At 38.4% G+C, this 21,904-nt stretch overlaps 1 protein-coding gene across 1 annotated transcript in view; it reads left to right on the top strand.

Annotated features, from left to right (window-relative positions):
* Window positions 1–456: 456 nt before the first annotated feature.
* The window catches only part of POU6F2 (POU class 6 homeobox 2), a 312,926-nt gene continuing 291,478 nt past the window's right edge, over window positions 457–21,904 (top strand). Inside the window, exon 1 of the mRNA XM_054191841.1 lies at window positions 457–561. Coding sequence (XP_054047816.1) covers window positions 457–561 — 105 coding nt within the window. The remainder of the gene's footprint in view (window positions 562–21,904) is intronic.

The raw sequence follows: 21,904 nt of genomic DNA, 5'->3' as shown, positions 1-21,904 counted from the left end.
CTTAAAGAAAAAAGATAATAATCAGGAACTCAAACAGCCATAAAGTAAAAAGTACAAAGGGGAAAATAAAAAATAGAGGCTGTGAGAGCACGCGAGGGGTTAAAGTTCTGACCACTGTCTGCATATATAAAATTATATCACCTTATCTGAAAAGTTTAGGCTCAAAAGAAAAGCCTCGGTTAAAAATACCTTTTAGGTTTATTAAATCTTTAGGCTGAAGATTACAGCAAGTGTTTTGTCTTTGGTGAGTAGCTGTTTGTCTCACTTTATTTACTTGGTATTGGGTATTTGTCAATGTCATTTCATATCTGCAGAAAATTCATACGTTGTATGGAAGTATGTATGTGTGTGAGTGTGCTGAAGGTCACATGACTGTTTCATCCTATTTGGTGGAGCAGCTTGACTTTTTTTCCCTGGCTTTTGGTGATGGTTGTGAGTGCAGAAGTTGATTGACAGATGCATGCCAGAAACCCCCATTCTCCTTTTCAAAGACTACATATGATGGATTGCGATCTTTCAGCTCAGCAGGACACAGGGACCATGCAAGCTGTAATTGGTCAGGTATGGAGTCAGCCATTTCTCAACTCCCCTTTTATTTTTTTTTTTTTCCACAAGGGTCTAACCATATGATTCACATAATTCATATTTACAGTACCATCTTTCTATCTGTATCTTCAGCTACCAGTGAGTGTAGTACTGAAAGTGAGAAAGGCAAAAGAACCACAATAATCTGGCCAGGGAATCACTAGTTAAACCTAAAATACCATGCTTTTCTTCTAATAAACCCGGTTTATAATTTAGTCTGAGCTTTGCCAAATCAATCTATTTATTAATTTACCGTTGTATTTTGTTTAAATGTGCTGAAGTAGAAGAGCTGAGGAGTGGAAGTGTTATGTTTGCTGGGGAGTTGCTTTCTATTTCTAATGCTGTTCATTATTTCTATATTGACTGTATTCTTGTACTATAGGCTGTGGATTTTTTATTTTTTTTTCTTTTTCTTTTTTTCTTCTTTTACTCCTAACCCAGATAATGTGTGATTGAGCTTGGTAAATGTAGTAGTCTTTGCTGCTGCAGAGGGGCAGCCTGCAAATTAAACACTGCCACAATCTGAAAGGTCCAGGTGGTCTGCTCGTGCTTCCTAATGCAATCCAGCACAACAGCTTTAATAAACAGCTCTATTTAGTTCTCCCTCCCTGTATCCAGGGAAGTGAACTGGTCTGGGGCTGCTGTGATGAAATGCCAGAAGAATATCTCTCAAAGGCCTCACAAGCTGATTTTTAGAGCTTTTCCGTTTTGTCGTCTTTGTCTTCCAAATGGGTCAGTGAGTCCTTCTCTTTCTGTTTTGTGATTTCTGATAAGTCTGTAGTTTTTATGCGTGTGTTTTAACCGTGCTGTTTCTAGCTGTAGCCAGAAGAGAGAAGAATCATTGTCTTTTCATTTGCTTCAAATAATAACCTGAAGTGGGGAAAGAAATTAAATTATTTTCTCCTGTAGTACAGGGAGGGCTGTTTTCCTATGAATGCAGCCGGAGTCGGATGAAGGTGTCTGTTTTTCTAACAAAATTTTGTGCTCAGCACTTTCTCATTAACTACTGACTTGTAAATCAGTCTCTGGCAAAGGGTATTTTTTGAACTCTCAAAAGTTTGTGGTTTTTTGCATATGTTTCCAGTGTAGTGAACGCATGCTGCTGAGGTGATGACATAGTATTTGTGTTTCCTATATGTTGATACAATGGTGGAAAAAAATGCATCCTACGCACTGTTTTCAACTAAATTATGGCAAAGCACAGAAGTCCCTCAAAGCACATGGTTTATTAATACCATCGTACACAGTAATGCATTTCTGGGCGGAAAATGTCAAATATGTAATACCATGTTTACCACAGACTTTTATTGCTTTAAATATTTTAAAAATAAAAGATACATTTTTTATTAAAAATCCCCTAAACATTAACAGCTTTATATTAGGCTGGCTTATACCTAAAAAGTGGGGCATGTTTGCCAGTATTACATTGTGTGAAAATATGTATTTTAGAGCGGGTTAATTACCTTTTTGTGGAAACTTGGTCAGTCTTAAAGAAATATATTTAGTAATTCTAAGGCAGATAAAATGGCAAGGGTTTGAGCAAGTACACCTGACAGAAAATATACCCTGAAACCTTGAGAAATCTCAAAGCTTGTAATATCTCTTTAATGTAACTTTTGCTTTGGCATGTAAGAAAGTGTAAGTTAGCTATTTTATGTTTAAAGCTCGCTAGCTCTCGGAAAGTGGTTTTGAGGCTGGAAAGGGTAGGAGCATGTTTTTCTCTGTGTAGCATTCCATATTTCGTCAATTAAAAAAAAGTTCAGTGAATGTCTGGAAAAATGTTTATATTGTGTGTTAGTGTATTTAATTTCCTAAAAATCAATGACAAGGGCATGCACTTCAAAGAAAAATACATTTCACTATTTTAGGTGACTAACTTCTTTGGGCTTTTTGTGTCAGAATTTATGGATACTATTATTGTGCAACTTATTATGTTAGGTGTTTCAAACATTTTTTTAGATCCGTATGTGTGCATATTTACATATTGTATGTGTAAGTGTGCACATCCAAATGTGTTCATAAATCCACAAAATATCCAGGAATGTTTTGCTTTTGATTAATTGTCCAGTGTTTGGTTATTAGCTACGTGGCAAGACAGAACAAAATGGTGTGGGTTTTTTTTTTTTTCCCCCCAGGTAAAAATGATGTATTTTCTAATAGTATAATAAAAGAGTTACTTAAAACTTGGGAAGCACAGAGCAATCAGTGTAATTACCATACATTGCTGGAAATAGAAATAGACTTTCTCTATGGACTCTCATACTCAGCTGACAAGAGAAAATAACTATCAAAAGATAAACCCTATGCCATAAAATCTTTCCACACCGTAAGTCTATATTTAGTATTGATAAATAATAAATATTTGTATATTCAGTATGTGTATATTTTTAGAAGATACATTTCTTTCCCGACACTATTGTTTTAGAAAAAGTTCTTAAGAGTCCTTGTTAACTTTCAAACCTCCAAAAGCAGAAACTTTAAATAAATGTTTATCATTTGGCCTTTTTATTTCAGAATTGTATTTTTCTCCAGCTGCGAGAACTAAATTTTGTTTTGACTAATCCAGCAGATGTAGCTTTAAATTCAGTCTTGTTTGCTGCTAATGGAGTGTGAACTTGCCTAATTAAAAATTCGAACTATACATGTATATCTCTGCTCCAATGGAGATCAGAAACACTAACAGTTATTTGTAGTTCAAACACTAGTCTGTGTATGACACGAAAGTAATAGCAGGAGCATGCTGATTTAAAGGCATTTTCAACACCAAGTACTTGTTCATCATTAAATGTATTTTCCACTTTTTTTTTTTTATATTCTTGATTTCCTCTGTCTCTGAGCACCAGCGTCCACAGTGGCTCCCACTGGTGATGGCAATGGTAGGCAGAGTGCTACAATCCTGACCATTACCTAGCACCTGGGTATACTGGCTCCAAGGTGCGGAATTGCTTGTATACCTTCCCTCTGGATTTTTCCTCCCCCAAGCAAGCAATTAAACAGGCAAGTACTCTGAAGAACAACCTCCTTGCCTAGCGTGTCAAGATCTAGAAGCTCATTGCTCATTGTGATTTTGATTCATAACTGGTGTGTTTGGAATGAAACCCCGATCCCTGTCAGCAGTAGTCTGTAGCATCCTCCCTTGCACGCTGAACCATAATACCCGTTATTTCTTGAAAATGTGTTTTGCTCTTATAGAAACTATTAGCTGGATTTTTATGCCATATTCCTTATATATATCCTGAGCCCATCTAAATGAACAGGTAATTAAATGCATCATCTAATTATTCCAATTATGCTGTATTTTCTCTACCTTGTATGCTTTCTAAAATCTGTACTGCACTTTTTTTTCTCTTTTTTTCCCCATCTTTTTTTTTTCTTTTTTTTCTTTTTTTTTTTTTTTTTTTTTTTTTTTTCAGACCTGAGCTTGTGAGTGACAGGTTAGTTCATCAGCATTACAGCCCTCCTGTTTTTGTCTCATCTCATGCAGACAGGTCACTGTGTCCAATCACCCTTCTGGCTCTGCTATCCCCGGGGGAGCCCAGGCCAGCCTGCCATCTTGATCCACCGGCCTGAGGGCCCGGGCTGGCTGCACATTTCTGTGTTCACTGGTTCCTGCAAATATACTAAAACGGGAAGGGGAGGGGGTGGGTGTGGGGGGGCGGCAGCTTAAATTAGATCTCTGTAAGATGAGAGGAAGTAAATTAGGTAACCTTCTTCAAATAAGCAGGCGTTTGCTGTTATTATTGCTATGTTTGAGTTCTCTTACTACATGTTAACCGTGTTTATTTTCTATATTTCAATGGTATCCTCCATGTGATCTCATCATCTAGTGAAAGCTATTTATGCTATTTATGCAAGGGTAAACATGCATGCTTTTCCCATAAAGTTCTGCTCTGAAGCCCAATTTATGAGACTGGTACATTGCTGCAGCCAAGGTGGGTCTTCCTGTTCTGTATTTTAGCTTGTTGGGGTTTTTTTGTTTGTTTGTTTGTTTTTTCCCCACAATTAACAACAAGAGAGCAGGGGAGGTAAATGTTTTGGAGAAGCCGTTCATTCCTGTAACTCACGGGTCACTTTTCAGAAGTTTGATCTGTTGCAGTGTTGTTTTGTAATGCAGATCAACACACATCCAGGAGGTTAATTTTTACCGAATGAAGATCAGATCTATAATGTTAGTTTTTCTTGAGTAATCTTTAAGTGATTCTTCTTGTAGTAGTAGGGGAGGTCTTTTTCTTTTGGAATACCCATTTCCATCTCTAATCTAATATACAGAAGTGCCTAGAATGTATACAAACAGAACAGAACCATCTTACGCATAAATTTAAGACCCACTTTTATAATACAGCAAGGAATTATGCCCTCTTGTCTACGGTTTGGGACAAACACTGCTCTCTCTAGCAAGAATTAGACCTATCACTGTAAGCATGACTACTTGCATAAGTAAGGTCAGACTACTTGTCCCCTTGTCTGCTTAGTGTTTGTCCAGCACAGACACTGTTGTCCTTTACAGTCACCAGCAGTTGTTTTCTGCAGTTTGAGACTGTGAGAGAGAGATTTATGGACACGTACACACTGACTGTTGTTTTCAGTAGTAGAGAGACAATGTAAACAATCAGAATCACGTTTGAAAAACTTCAAAAACATGTTTTTTAATATTTATGAACAAGCTGGTACTCTGATAATGAAGCATTCCATCTCCGCAGAAACGCACTGTTTTATACCCTCTCTAGTATACTGTGTCCTTAAGAATTATTATTGTAAGGAGATGCAGGAATGTGGCTGTAATATTTTACAGTATAAATATTTGTTGTAGAGGAGTTTGGATCTTGTTAATTTAATATATGTAAATTCTTTGGTCCTAGGCCTGGATTCCAGCAAAAGAATGCGTTTCTCTGTTGACTTTTGTTTTTACAGCAAAAAAAATATGGATTTTTATCATTTTCATTCATGCTTAAAAAGATTTTTTTTGTTTTCACACCAAAATCGTGTTTTAATTGAAATCAGCCCTCTAAAAACATCTTTACTCATTTTTTCATATTAAATTTCTTTATTCTTTTCTGCGCTACTTTGCTGTCTCATGTTAGTTTGTGGGTCAGGCCAATTAAGAGGTCAAATCTTTAAAAAGCTGTGATTTACACTCTGTGTATATTCACTATTATTCTAAGAGAAAAATGAAGTATGTCAGATGAGTCAGATGACCTTTAAATTGCTGGACAAGTGACACTCATCCAGCGATGTAGATTTTTATCTTTTGGCAATGCATTTACATTCAAGTACCTGTGCTGTGTTTCCTAGATTGCAGACCGATAAACTAAATACCAGTCTGGGACACTTTTGTATGTACAGTACATAGAAGTGACTGTGCTGAGCCTCTTATCTTACGCTGACCTGTAGCTGTAACAAGACTTTTATTTTTCTTTTCTGATCTGAACTGCAATTCAAATGGAAGAAAATAAAAGGACAATCGAAGACAAACTGTAGATAGCATTTTCAACATTAGATGAGGACATAGCAAAATACTTTTTTTTTTTTTTTCCTCCTGTGATTTACATCTCTTGGTGACATTTGCTTGTAATGCTGCTTCTTACTCTGAAATTGTAAAAGTGGCAGGAAGAACCTCAGATCAGCCAGTTCTGAATATGTGCCATTCTCTCATTACAGTTAACGGGACTCAAATGTGTACGTAAAAGTTGCTCAGGAAATCACTTAAGCCCGTATAAGAAGTCTGCAGCTGCTAAATCTTCAGGTGCACAGTACAATACTGAACACAGTGGGACTCCTCATGTAAATAACACTTTGCAGGATCTGGTCCAACTTGCCTATTGAGTAACTGTCATTGCTAATAAATACAACACAGTCTGGTTTAAATACTAGCTGAATAATTGCAATGCAAAGTCGTTTATAATTAGAACTGACTATTAGGATTAAAGACAGTAACTCTAGGCTCTTGAACACTTTTATTTTTTGAGGATGTCAGGGCTACAGGTAAATGGACTATAGCTTCGGGCTTTTTGTTTTATCGTTGGCTTTGAAACCTCTGTGATATGTAGGACTATTTCTTCAAAAGAGAAAGATTAGTTGTTGATATTTGCTGCTGATTCTCTCTTGACTGGTAGTGCTGTTCCATAGGAGAGCTTTATCTAACTGTTAGATCAAAAGAAAAATTTGAAGATCAAGAGACTGTTCTAAATTTCTAGCCATTTTTAAAAGTGGGAGAAAATGTATTAAAAAAAAAAAAAACAAAACAAAAAAAACACTAAAGGGGGAGGGGAGGACATGACCCAAAAAATCTTTAGTCCAAGCCATGGTGAATGATATAAATTAAATTTTCTTCAGCTATTTAGAATATGTTTTGTGGTTACTAATAAGCCTGTATTTTCTATCCCAGAGCGGTACAATTTGTATATGCCATTCTATATTATAGCAAAACTAGGTCCAACAAACTTTTATGTGTAGTCTTCCTTTTACTGGCATGAGTACTAGAAATGGATGTCATTAACATGGGTGCATATACTTAAAGTTGAGGAAATGGATTTTGCTCTGTGATGTAGTTGCACAGCTGTCCTATGCCCTTTGCTCATGTGAATGAGGGTTTACAGGGTAGGATGCTGTTAGCTGTTCTTTGTCAAAACAGACGGGACTTGTCTTGATGGGCTTTCCTGTAACACCTTACTGTAAAAGAAATCCAATAATTTGATAAGCACTGCTGCAAAATCTGACTTGAGAGAGTAATTTTTGATCCTGTGGTATTTCCAGTGAGTGTTACCTAAGCTATTTGCTAAATATGATCTATTCCCATAGGTAACTCTTTCCAGGATGGGGCTCTGAACCCACAGATAGGGGAGGACATTGTAAAGAGAAACATGTCCTTAAGCAAAAGAAAAAGAAATGTTAGAAAGGAACTTAATGCTACTTCAGTCACTGATTCCACCACGTAAATTTTATTTTACAAGCTTCTAGCATTTTCAAGGACCTTGGACTCATGTGTGTTTAGAAGACACAATCCAGCTGTGTAATGGCACTTCCAAAAAGGAAATATTACAAGGGCACCAGTAAAAGACAAAAGTGGCTTTTTAGTCACCCCCTGCTATGGAAACAAGACTTTCAAGCAATAGAAAATAACAGAGCATGAGGTTTTTACGAGCAGATTAGTGAAAGTCATGTTAATACTATTACAGAACAGCTGCTGTTAGACATACTATAAGAGATAATTCTGTATCAGAATGTTGTCCTTTTCACTAAACTGTAACTGCTTTTCCACTTACTGAGCCAACTTGCGAAGCTCTAACTTGGCTTTTACTTGAGCTTTGCTCATGTTTCATGTGCAATGAAGTATGGAGGATTTTTAGCAGAATAAAAGGTCTGATTTTTACAAGCTGGCGGCTTTAGCCCATTTCTGGAAGTCATATCTTCTTTTTTTCTTGGGGGGAGAGGAGGAATAAATTTGCAGCATCAACTAAGACTGAAGCAACAATATTAATGACCAAAACATTCATATCCTTATCTCGAGCTTGTGACTTAAAATCACATTGTCTTCCATCAATGGCAAACTAGCATCAACACACTAAATGCTGTGATTGTTGTTTTTTTCAGTTTATAACAATAGAGAACTGTGTCTGATTGTTACCAAATCCAACTTTAAAAATAAAAATGGACTAAAGATGCATCAAATAACTCTGATACTCTTTAAGTCTGGCAGTTCTGAGATGCTGTTGCGATGGCTATAGCTGTTGGTACTGGAACAAGACGCTGCCAAGTGCTAAATGCTTACAGTGTCGTGAACTTCCCACTGGCTTTGTTAGGCAGGACTCTGTTCCAGCAAGGACTGAATGTTTTTTTCAGTCTTTGAAGGCAGAATCAGGCCCTGAATCACACAAGGGGAAATTTTTCATTTGATCCCTGACCCCCCCCCCAGCTCAGACATTTTTAATGAAGGGAAAATTGTGAGGTTTCCTGTGAAAATTGTTCTGTTTAAAGTTAAATAAAATAACTTGGAATAAAGGAGAATTATGCTGCTCTAAGAAATAAACAGCTATTGCAAGACTCCTGGCTGTAGTCTTCCCTTCCCTTCACGGTGCTCATCCCTTTCTGTGTACAAAACGTGCTTCACATTCTTCAAATGGATTATACAAAGCAGAAATAATATCTGCAAACAAGAAGCTCCCAGTTCTTTTGGAGGAAAGGTTGAAAGTTGTGGCAAATGTAAAAGTGGCTTCTAATGTGGAAGAATAAAGCGGAGAACATCAAACTCATTTCACTTAGTGTCATTCATGATGATTTATCATTATAGTCAGGGCAAACTGTGATCTCAGAGCTGAAACAATTTTGTCCATTAAGACGAAAAAAACAGCCCCAAAAACCAGAATGTTCCAGCTTGGTTCTTATATCCTTAGGGTTGTAATATTGAATTCAGAATTGGGGAAGCTTAATCTTGCGGCCAGATTTGACAAGATGCTGGTTGAACAGTAGGCAGAAGTGATGGTTTGTGCGTTGTAATGCCCATGGTGGGAAATAAAGAAAGATAAGAAGATTTTTTTTCCAGGAATTTGGATGCAGTAGTCACCACCTGCTCCAGCTTCTCACACAAGCACATCCACAAGTATCCCCACAGACTTAGCAAGAAAGCTCACATGAGGACCATGCTGTGCGTTAGACTATGTGACACTAACGGCTTGGATCTCACCTGGCTTCAATGGGATAGAGACACGTACAGCTGAAATAAAAAAAAGCCAGTTCTCTGACTCCACTCAGTTAATCCTGGAGAGTAGGAATCTTGGGGGGTGGCAGGGGGCGGGTAGTGGTGATGTAGGCAAAAACCTGGAGGCTGCATCTGAAATCTTGGAGGAGCAAGCAATGGACTCATTGGCAGATGTTCAGAAAATAAGACCTGGATTTCGAATAGTCAAACAGCAACAAAAAAAGAGGCTGAAGACTGGAGTTTCTTCCCCTGAATATATTGGTTTCTGTTTATTTTTTTAAATTCATGCTGGATTCTTAGCAAGAGGAGAAATTGAGGGTTGCCCCCTAACTAGGGATTTAGAGTGACTCCGTAATGAATTTTAACCCAAGAGGCACTGTGGATATTCAGCAAACCTTTGTTCTATTCTGCTCATGTCCTTATGCTGGTCCCATCACCGTAGTTATTAGATCTCAAAGATTACATTCTTTGATCTAGTGCTTTCTAAATCCTTAAACCACGGTTTATTTATTTAAAAGGTTATATCCAGCATTGGATTGGATTGTAAAGTACCCTTTGACTCTTTCATGAAGGACACAGTACAAACACTTGCTGCCAAAGGAGTATTTCCTTCTGACCATGAAGCACCACAGCATTTTATTGAATTAAGAACTGCACAAGGATCTGTGCTTTTAATCTGGACAGTGTGTTGAGATTTATTTTTTTTACCTCATTGGTATGGTGATGTCGTTCATTTCTGATACAACAGACATTTATTGGTGTATGCAGGTGAATTTCAGTTATGCTCTAAATTAAAAAAAAACCCTGCAAAATAGCCTCATATTTCCCCAAGAAAATAAAAGCACACTAAACCTCGAACAGATGTTAAAAATGACTACGTTCAGGATGTCTTCTTGGGATTTCTTTTTGATCTGGTGTTTACTGGGGTTCATCACAAGTCACTCTCTGGAGCTAAACAGAGTTACATTTGGGTAAACATGATCACCAGCAGCTTTTAAGCGTGTTCCATCAGATTCGGAACCCCTTACATGAACAAATTTACCAGTGTAGTCTTCAATGCTTGATTAATTATGAACTGTGTGATGTGACTCCCAAGCTAACCAGTGAGAAGGCACAGAAAGCAAAAGAGAAGGACACTAAAATTGAACCCAGTGTGCTCCTTTCTGACTGATATTAATTATACTGTATACAAACTGGTCTCTTTTTTTTTTCCGATCAGTCCTGCAAGCCAAACTGTAAAAGTTCTCATGTAATTTCCCTTAATTCTGGAGAAACCAAGACTGAAATTGGCACCTGAAAAGAGAAATCGTATTAAAAATAGCTATTATCGTTTCATTTTTTTAATGCTCGTGTTTGGTTATTTTTCTTTTTTGAGAAGCTCAGCCCCTGGAGATAGTAGCCTGATTCTACTTTATACTGAGACTTCTTTATACCATCTGGTATTACAAACCAGCTGTAAAGTGGGTGTAAGAGTAGTTTATTTATGTGTATATCAAAGCTCTTCTATATTTCCAGAATGGTAGAAAACCACCATAGTGCCAATGGGAATAAGGCCCAAATAGATGGACTGGAATTTCCAATTTTTCACATGGAAATGAAAAAGGGATATGCAGAAATCAGACTGGGGGAAGAGAGGAAGGATCAAGCCTTATTTAGCAACAAATTGGCATTCATTAACATCCATTCGGAATTGAAAAACAGACAAGGTGAAAGGGCCGAATCCTGTTTCACTGGTCACCATCCATACCTTTACTGGCAGTAATGAAAACATGGAATGGAGGGAAGTGAGCACCAGTCAAACCATAGTAGTCAGTACCTCACGCCACAACCAAAACAAAATAAAGGCTGCTTTCTGAATCAATCAAATGCACTATGGTTTTAAAATTCTCTCTCTCTCTTTTTCTTTTTTTCTTTCTTTTTTTTTTTTTTTTTTTATTACCCCATGGTCTGCAGTGTTGCTCGCTGTGACATTTGACAAAAGATCTATGTTTCCAGAGCATTATTCAGTTAGTACACCTGGATTAGTGAAAAAGAAAACAAATGAAATTCATAGGAATTAATGTCAGTTAAATTCCCTCTTTCTATAGTTTATATTGTCAGATGAATTCTTCAACTCCAAGTCAAAGGGTGAATAAAAACAGCAAACGAAGACAGTAGAAGCAAAACAAATAATGACAGTTATGCTAATGGAAAACATCTTAAAATTTAGCCAGACACAGGAAAAAAAATTAAAATAGCAATTTTGTGGTTCATCCACGAGTTTTCTTTGAAATTTTGAGAAGCTTCCTAACTCTACTTTATTTCATAATCCCTTTTAAACAGGCACATAGGAGTTTTAAGGGATTCTGTGAAGGTTGTGAGATATTTCTCTCTTTGCTACCCCATTTTGTGAGAGCCCAAGGGAAAAATATTGGCAGGGCTTGTAGAATCTTCTATAATTGAAGTAGCCCAGTATTTCCTATCTTAAGTGCTGCTGCTGCTGTTAGTGTTTCCACCTGGTTGGCTGCCTCTTCCTGAATATTTTTGAAGACAATTTCAGCTAAAATACTTCAGCGGTTCCCACAGAGGACAGGGGAATAGGGGACAGTTTTGTCCATTTTAAAGACACCCCATATTTAAGAGCAGAATTCTGAATTTGGGGAGGAGTAGGAGTCTTGAGCCTGAGATATCTCTTTTGGTATCCTGTGACAATCCACCCATGTTTGATTATGTTCCAAGCCTTTGAGAAATGTAGTTGGCACATGTTTACTTGGCAACTTTAAACAGCTTACATCCCCTAAAGATTCACAGAAAATAAAGGTGTGAAAGGAACTTCAGAAAGTCATCTGCACACAGACAGGATCAGCTTATCTGAGTCACATCTGACTGGTATTTGTCTAAGAGCTTCCTGTAAAACTCCAGCAGCACCAATTCCACAGTATTCATGTGCTATTCGTTGAGTTTAACTATCCCTGCCTTAGCATGCACTGTTATTAAGTTTTCCTTGCGGCAAAAAAGAATCTTTCTTGCTCCAGTTTAAGCCTATCTCTTCTTCCCTCTTTTAGGGATTTCAGATTATTTTTTTCCCCCTTGGAAGTCTAGCTTCTAACTTGGCCTGTCTTGGGAAATGGCAGAGGTGGCACCAGGGACCCTCACCCCTTGCTGTTCTGTGTATTCAGTGTCTACCCTCTGGGGGAGATGGAGGAGGAAGAGGCGTGATTCAAATGAAGACAGGACAAGAGCCAGGGAAGACACAGGTGTAGATTGAAACGATGAGTGCACAGTAGTCAATCAGGAATAAAGAGTGGTGAGGGATGGAGAGGAAAAGTAGGAGCCTGAGGGAAGAGTGCATCCAAGAGGGGTTGCAAACTGTGAGGGAGAGTAGGGAAGAAGACTTGGCCCAGTGATGGGCAAGCTGAGATGAAAAGAGCTATGGAGAGAGGACTGGACCTGGCTAGGGATAAAGACAGAAGCAGAAAACTGTGGGGCAGGTTTCCTTGCTGCTCAGAAATTTCTGCTGGCAAATCCCACTGGCAAAGTATCTCAGCTTTCCTTTATAAAATATGAAGCTACACATGCAAGATGTGAAAAACGTTATTTGTATTGTTAAGCCGCATAATTTGAATGAAGTATTTGTACAGTCATAATTTGTTTTCATTGTAAATATGTATAATAATAAACCTTGAGTTATGTAAACAACTACATATCCTGCGCAGATTAGGTTCCTTTAGTGTGACCTCTGTACTTCCACACCTCCACTTATGTTTCCATAATAGTATTTGACAGTATAGATAGTATTTTGTTATACTTCTTTCTGCATATTGTATTTGATATATAATGTTTTTTTGCTTCCTAGAAACTGCAGAAAGTTTATGTATGCATTTATACATATACACACATATATATTCACATATATATATACACACACGTGTGTGTGTGTATATATATATTCTGGGCCAAATTCCATAAAAGTCTGATTTGATTTTAAATGTTGGCGATGTTGGATTTGCATAATTTTTCAAGATTAAAAAAAGATAATTTTTAAAGTAAAAGTAACTTTGAATTAAGCACTCTTCTGCTTACAAAGCGCCAAATCAAAACATATGGACTTTTTTTCTCTCTTTTTCCTATGAATGGTAGGATTAAAGATTCTAACATAGCTGAATTTTCGTTTTGAATGAAAAATTTCGCAGAGATCTTCCATTACTCTTTCAAACAGTCAAAAGCTATCAACTTATCCTGTATTTTTGCTAGAACGGTGACTGACAACTAGATTTTTTTGATATGTATAGACACTGGTCTTTGTACAAAGTAGACACATGATACCCCTATAATAGGTGATACTTGGCTCTTAATTCTCCACAGCCTCAATTAGTTATTTACAATGTTAAAAATAGGAGCATTGCGAAGCCAAGTGCTTTTTCACTTCAAGTGTCTAATACAGTTCCTTTACTGCAAAGTAAAAGCTTCAGGTTACTAAGGAGAAGCAACATTGGATTATCATTTAAACAGATATAATTGCTACTTTCAGCAGCTTGAAGTCACTTTAATTCCTATACTACGCCAATTTTATCTCTGATGGGAGGGGATGATTTTCTGAAACTTATTTAGTTTTTCTTCAGCATTATTTACAATTGCGACTATAATCTAATGTATGATTTAGTAAGAGCATGCCATCATACTGAAGGAGAACTGGGAATAGGTAGCTAGTACAAAGCACTCTATGTGGGGCAGAGTGACATGCAAAGGGAGAGGAGTAATTGCCAACATGGGGGTGTAAAAGAGACAGGATTAAAAGAAAGGGGGCGATGCAGGGTGGAAGGAGGGCATGGCAGATAGAGAAAAGGTGTTTTGGTAAGGCTGAAAATCTCAGAGTTATTTTTTAATAGGTTTGTTACAGTTTTATATATTGAACTACTGGTAATAAGGACTCACAAAGGTTGAAAGATTAGAACTAGTAGCCAGGATTAGGCGGTGGCAGAGAGCTGTGTGAAACAGTTGTGTACAGGAAGACTGAGGATAATAAAACTACATCTATGTTATATCCTCTCTCTTCACCTTTATCCATTCAGCATTTGCTCAGGTGCAAGTTCAGGGACGCATCTTACCAAGCGTCAGCAAAGCACGCTTGTGGTAGTGGTGCAGTAACAACCGAGACAAGCGTAAAACCAGGGCTCGTCCCGTCACCTTCCTGTTGTTTATCAATACTTTGCAAAACTTTTAGCTCTTTCCACCATTAATGTTAATGTCTTAAATTCCATTTTTATGCCTTAACGGAAGGTAGATTGGCATAGGAATTGTCTGGTGGCAAATTGGGGCCTACAATGTTTCAGATAAAGGTTAGAAAACCTTTTAAGCTGTCCTTAAAAGTGACTTACATCCTGAGCTGTTCTGTAGCAGAGGCGTTGCTGGCTGTGGTACCGATCCCCGCGCTCAATGTGATTTAATGATTCTTTTGAAATTGCTTTTCTAAAAGACACTTTGTTTTTTGGTCAGTATCCTTTTGCTTTGGATCGGGATCTGCTTGGCAAATGCCACCTTGGACACTCACTGCATCTGCAGCCGTCTCCAGCATAAGCGAGGGTAGGAGGCTACAGTATGTATTTGAGCTCCCATTTCATGCTTTCATCTGGTAAACGTCTCCCCACCAGGCTAGAGAAATAGAACTATTATTTGATTAAGTTTTACTAAAATAATACTTTTTTTTTCCCCTTCACAAATGATCTGGTAAGAATGGGTTTCATATGTAAGCTCACAGTGGTATCTGGGGGGTGTATTTGTACCATGGAACCACTTCATGTTGTAGTCCCCCATCGGTGCCCCTGTGCTCAGGGACAGCCACTATGGGCGTCACCGGCAGCAAATGCCCAGGAAGGAGACTCAAAATTTGGTTCTTCAGCTCAAAGGTGGCATACATAAGACATATAATTGCAATAGTATCATCCGATATGGCGGGGAATGAGCCATGAAATATACAGCAAATTTTCTAGTGAAGGTTATTTTTTTCCATAACTTCCAGTTTTGACAGTCTGTGCGGTGACATCAGCTTCTTTAATTATCATAGAATAGTTTAGGTTGGAAAGGACTTTAAAAATCATCTAGTACCAACCCCCTGCCATGGGCAGGGACACTTCCCACCAGACCAGGTTGCTCAAAGCCCCATCCAGCCTGGCCTTGAACACTTCCAGGCATGGGGCATCTACATCTTCTCTGGGCAACCTGTTCCAGTGCCTCACCACCCTCATAGTGACAAATTTCTTCCCGGTATAGAATGTAAACCTACCCTCTTCCTGTCTGAAGCCATTACCCCCCATCATATCACCACATGCCCTTGTAAAAAGTCCCTCTCTAACTTTCTTGTAGATACTTCAGATAACTGGAAAGCTGCTATAAGGTCTCTTACACTGTAAAATTTTAGGCCCGCAGTTTTAACTGTGGCACTTCCACTACAGCTTCTTGGTCACGAGTAAGCTTAGTCCCATGTGAGAACCCTTTTAAATTTACATAGAAGATAGAAAAGTTATAGAGGACAACACCGGCTGGATCCTAATTACACAAGAACATATATTTACATCAGCTGTGGTGGCAATCAAGCAGCACCTCTACACAGGCAGGTGTGAGGGAGCTGCTGCTCCATAAGGTTTGGGAAGCGGGGCCTGTCCCCACAGTACCTGAGCAGTGCAGGCCCGGCATGGCAGCTGGGGATGGCTGAGTTCAGGCCACCATGCAAGGCAGCCATCAGGTAAGAGGCCATACCGGGCCCGTGGCAGGGCTGTGGGGAGCTGGGGGCCAGCACAGCTGTGGCATTGCTGGGCTACATGGGGCCGTGGGCTGGGCGGGGGAGGACCCAGGTGTGGCTGATCAGGGCAGTTCAGGCCTGGTATTTCCGTAGGCTGAAGCTGCGAGCAGCCAGACAATAAGCTGTTCTTGGAGCTGTGGTGCTGCTCTGTAAAGAAAGAGTTGGGTGGGCTGAGTGTAGGGTTTGCTGTATGATGTGGTGCTTCTCTGCCTTTTAAATTCTCATTCATATTGAGGCTAGATTTAAGATTTTTTTTTATTATTTTTTTTTTTTTTCCCTGAGGGGGAAAGTCTGTGTGAAGGCACGCAGGCTGAGGGAGTGGAGGAGGTGCATAAATGTCCTCTACATGTGGGTGCCCTCAGGAGGGGCCAAACATGGTCTCCAGTCCTTGTCCTTCTGGTGCTACTGGGTGACTGGTGCCAGGCCCGTGAGGTGGTGCCAGGCCCAACTAAGAGGGCACTGAGGCTGCTGGCCGTGTGGCTGATGGCATCTACAGGTCTGCAAACACAGTCTCATTTTTAATGCCATGTCTTGAGGATGCTCCAGACTCCTGCTGCTCCTGGCACTTCCCAGTTCAGGTAAGTATTATTGTAGCTGTGGTGACAGGTGCTGTTTATGTTTCTCTGGGTTAACGCTAATATTGTTGGATTGTGGGGTGTCTCCTAGCATGGATGAAATAACCAGCAAAGATCCTGTTGATTGCAACGGGGTTGAGTTTGCACTATATATTAATCTGAAATCTCATGTTGTAATTGTGAAAAAACTGGGTAAGAGCAACTGACGGGGTGCTGCTGAGTTTCAGACAAGAGTTTCTATCTTGTCATAACTGACCCTATGCTGAGGCACAGGTTTTAAAGCAGTGCAGGAATAGACTCGGGTAGGTGCAGGGACCCACTTACCTAGAGAATGTCCCATGAAGTTACAGATAACAACAAGAAATTAGGGAGAAAAGTTTTTTGGTCAGTCTGTACAAAAATTAATAGTAATTTTTTGATGTGCTGTACTCAGTTTGGTGTATTTGTTTGCTAGCTGCAACGAGTGATCAATGAACCTTTTCATTGATCTCAAATGTGAGGTAACATGATTGGAATTCTTTGCAATTTTCTTCAAAGTTGAAAGGCAGTAAAAGTGGATTAAGCATGATCGCAGCATTGCTGAGCTTTAATTTTGTAGGTAAGGTTCTCTGTGCTAGATGTGTGGGGAATGCTGGAGAAAATGTGGTAGTTGAATTCATCTATCTGTGTTACGCTGGGGGAACCTAATTGCATGTGGAATGTAGGCAATCTATGATCAGCTGCGGACTGTTGCAAAAAGTTGTTGGTCAGGAAATATTTTGGCAATCATTGTTAAAAGACTGTAACTTCTTTCTGACTGATGTCCTAAATCAGTCATAAAATACAGATCAGAGATCCATGATAAAGATGTAGCATGTTCTCCAGCATGTAGTTCAATTTTGGGAAGAGTGTTTGGGTTATTTTTCTTTGTTTTGGTAGTGTCTGACTTTCCCATGGATTACTGTTTGAAGGCTGAAAAAGAAAAAGTTTCAAGACTGACTTTTCTGATAGGTGGAAATCTTATCAAAGAGGAAAGATGTATCACAAATGAAAAAGTAGAACATTAATGGAGATCTCTGAAAGCTGTTTTTAAAAGGAGGAACAAAAAAATAATTATTCTGCCAGTGCATGCAAGAGTATGGGTTTCATCTTTTTTCTTTTTTTGTAATATTGGGTTCTTCTTCGCAACAGCCTGATGAAGGTTTTTGACACTTCAGAAGCAAACATGAGAAAGCCAAGGCTTACAGATGCATCCTCATACCTCAACTTTGATACTACCTCTTGCAAAATTCCTATTAGGCTAAACAGAATCACAGTCAGGCAAAAAATTGAATTATTTTGAGAATCTGTCCTTTGCTGTGCTGTATCAAGCATTGCATTACAGTATTGCTAACAAGCTTTCTTCTCACCAGAAAGTGTGTTGCATTTATACAATTAGCATTCACTATGACTGCTTTTTTGCTCTCTACTTGTAGAGGACTTCTACATCAAAGGGTTTTATTCTTGGATAATATTATGTCAGTGTGTCTGTATCTTTCTTAAAGAATCTCTCTTTAGTGTACTTATATATTCCGAAGTGTTTTACAAATGCAGCGTTCCCCTGCTTCTGAGCCCTTCAGCCACCTGTAAGATGAAATGGAAAAATATGTAGTTGAGCCTAGCAATTTTTACATGGCAGTGTGTATATGGAAGTAGAGAACGCGTTACCAGTGGAGTTTAAAGGAATGCACCCATTCCAATGTGGATCTTGGGCAGGGTATCAACAGTGCTCTGGGGCAGATTTCCATTGCCCTCTGATAGGCCAAAAAGGGGGGGGGGGGGGGCACTTGTATGGGCTGCTTTTTTTGGCACGTTTCTTATTTAGATACCAGATCAGATGTTAATGTGTGCTTAGAAACGTGGGGTGGTCTTTGGCTCTTGAAACATCTATTCTCCTCCTGACTTCTGTGTTTCTACCAGGCGCTCTTTCCGATCCCGATCTAGGAGATGGTCTTCCCTCGAGTGCTTTCCCAGTACTGCAACTCCACTTTGTGTAACGGCATTAGTAGATGGAACTCAGGTGTATTGTGCACACTTCATATCCCATCTTTCTATAGTTCACAATAAGCATTCATTCATTTTGTATCTGCTGGTTCCTAGCAAAACCTGATAAAATAGCCCACTCCATTCCTGTACCAAAGGAGACAGAGCTAGAATATAAAATGGCAGGCAAATTTACTCCCTTTGACTTTAATACAGAACCTTGTTCAAGACACAGGCTGTACACATGGACGTGGTTCTGGTACTGTTGCTAAACATGCCGGTATCAATATTGCTAAACACACCTTTATCATGAGCACAGTCAGACCAAGTGTAAACACTAATTAGGGCCTAATCCAAAAATCCATTGAAGTTTGTGGCAAGATTCAGTGTGCTTTGGACAGTGTAAAGAATTAATCACTACTCTAGCTGGGTTCTGCCTCTGCAGTTAAGAAAATTACCTTGCTACCAAGGGATTATTTTGTTTACCTTAGTCCTCCCATGTTCCAAAGCTCTCCTGTTTTTACCTTGGTAGGAATAATGTGCAAGCCCTTAACAAGTATGAACTGATGGTAGATAATCACCAGCAGATAACACTATCTTGCTGCATAAAGAATGCCATAATGGAAACTTGTGTAAATAAAACACAGGGCACTTATTCAACTTTACTTTATTGTCAAGCTACAAAATCTATTAAGCTTATTTAAAAAAAGCCTGTGGAAAAAGGGTGAAAATTCTGGCTTTAGTGAAGTCAACAGGGACTTATTCAGTAACTGATATCACCTGGAGAATTTGTGGTAGTTATGGGTACAGAAATCCTGTGCTGGGGACAAAATAATTTCAAATCTGCTCTGAAGGATCTTGATGAACTGAGGTTATGGATAAATTCCTACCTTCCAAAAGCTATGTGTTGACTAATAACCAAAGTACCATGAAGGAAGTTCAAAAATAACTGCTGAAAAACCTGAGGGTATGTTCATTCTTAATGGTCGAAAGAACCCCCATCTTCCAAGGATGAGGCTTGTGGTTTTCTTTTACTGCTCCCACTTGCTCTGTGGCAGTACCTGTGTTTTACTGTAATCATTCACTGCTTCAGAAGCAACAAGAATATTTGACACAAGATCCCTGTTAATTAAATATTCCATTTATAAGAATATTCAATACAGCATTTTAATGTTTTATGTAATATTTTAGTATTAATACACCTGTTTTCCTGGAATGTGTACATTAGGACCATGTGATACTTAAAAGTTACTATGGCAGTGAACTTCAAATGATTTGCTGTCAGGCTCAAATGGATTTTCTTCAATAATGTTGTTCTAGTCTCAGTATTTTTGAGCCCTGCTGAAGTCAGTGATATTCCTCATACCCTTAAAGTTCAGGGCATGTTGCAGTCCTTTGCTGGATTAGGGCCTAACCTCTGAATGGGCAAATGAAGTCAGTGTGGGGATCTTCACAGAAGGCTTCATGCAGTAGTCTTCTCTTCCTGCTACCTGGGCTATAGGTATGTAATCACCCTTACCAACTTGAATCTACCTTTGGGATCAATGTTGAGTTGTCCAAATGTCATCTGATTAGCTTCAACAGAAATATTGTATAGGGATATGCACAAGTGATGCATTCACTTCTACAGAACATCTGTTTTACTTCTGTTTGTTTCTGTTATACAACCTATTAAATTTTAAAGACATGTATTCATATAAGATGCTGGCTGTATATAAGCCTCCAGACAGACATACAGACTTCAGTATGCTTACAGTCCTTGCCTAAGTATAGCATAATTGACCATTACATGTTGATTCAGTTCCTCTGAAGGGAAAGATACTTCTTTTCAAGATCAGATTTAAACACGTTTTGGTATTTCTTTCTTTCCGTTCAGAAGTTTGTCATTTTCATCTGATAAAAAGATTGTTGCTGTGCAAACGGGAATTAGCACTTAGCCCAATTTTTAGGAATTAGTGTAGAGTTAATATTACCTGAAAGGATTTTAAATTGTTACAATTATTTCCTAAATTTAAATCATTACAAGTATCTCATAAATGAGAGGCTTAATTCATTTTTAAATTCTTAGATTTGGAGACCAACATAAAACTGCAGCATGTTTCTGGTACCTGGAGGGATGTTGCACTTTGTACAATTATATATTTTAATGGAAGAATTGCCTGGCATACCTCCATCTACATAATTTGGGGAAACTTTTAAAGAATTTTCAATTTTCCAGATGTACTTGCATGTTTTACAAATCTTATAATTGTCAGTCAGTAAGTTTCCTCCTCCAACCTATAATTATGGTTAGACTTCTTAAATGTGTGTCTGTCTTCTGATTGTTAACTTCTCATATGGCATTCATCTGCTCTGACTTAGGCATTTTAAAAATCATATGTCAAAGTCTGAGCTAGTCACTCTAAAGCCTGTTTTCTAAGTACTATAAAGGAAGGCAAGGACTGTGAGCTACACTGGAAAGTCTTCTTGAACTCTTGTAAGTAACTCTTACATTAGGACGTATGAACTGTGCCTTTGATTATATAGCAGTTATAAACAAATAATTGTTTGAAAAGCTACTTTTGAAATTCTAGCTGGCAGGTTAATTCTCGCAAATGAATTTCCAAAGCCTGAGTGTCCTAAGCAAAGTACCAAAGTTGAGGGTTGGAAATGCTCCAGCTTTCCTCCTTCAGAGGAGGAGACATGTTAATAGTGCAGTATACTATTAAATAGTCCAAAGAGGTTTTTTTCCTTATATGAAGTATTATCTTGATTTATTTTTTTCTGAATCATCCGGTATGTGAGGATATATGTTTCCCTACAAAAAAGTTTTTTAAAATACCATTATACTAAACTTTTTCACAGAACAAGTACTGACTGTCACGAAATTTTTATGTGAGTTGAGTAGTAGTTGGGAAGGGAAATGCATCTTGCAAAAAAAGTTCCACTTTTATAAAGAGTTTGTCCCCTCGAGTATTATTTCATAATAATACATAATCACTTCATAGTGATTAATGCTGAACAATGCAAAGAAATTATTAGTGAATTGAGGCCTCTGGTTTAGCCATGTCATCTCAACCTCCTTTCGACCATTGTTTTCAGAACTTGCCAAGTGCCCCATGTCCAAAACTCGCATCACTTTGTAGAACCTGGAACTGGGTGCTCATGAATTAAGAATTATTGGTGTGTCTGAAGTTCTGGTTGTGTAGCAGCAAATAGTTCTTTAATATATATGCATAGTGATATATGGAGTAGGCTTGCTTGTTTGTTTTTTTTTTTTAATCAGCTGTC

Source organism: Rissa tridactyla, chromosome 2, assembly GCF_028500815.1.
Source record: "Rissa tridactyla isolate bRisTri1 chromosome 2, bRisTri1.patW.cur.20221130, whole genome shotgun sequence".
Classification (NCBI taxonomy): Eukaryota; Metazoa; Chordata; class Aves; order Charadriiformes; family Laridae; genus Rissa; species Rissa tridactyla.
This window is presented reverse-complemented; position numbering and strand designations above follow the sequence as displayed.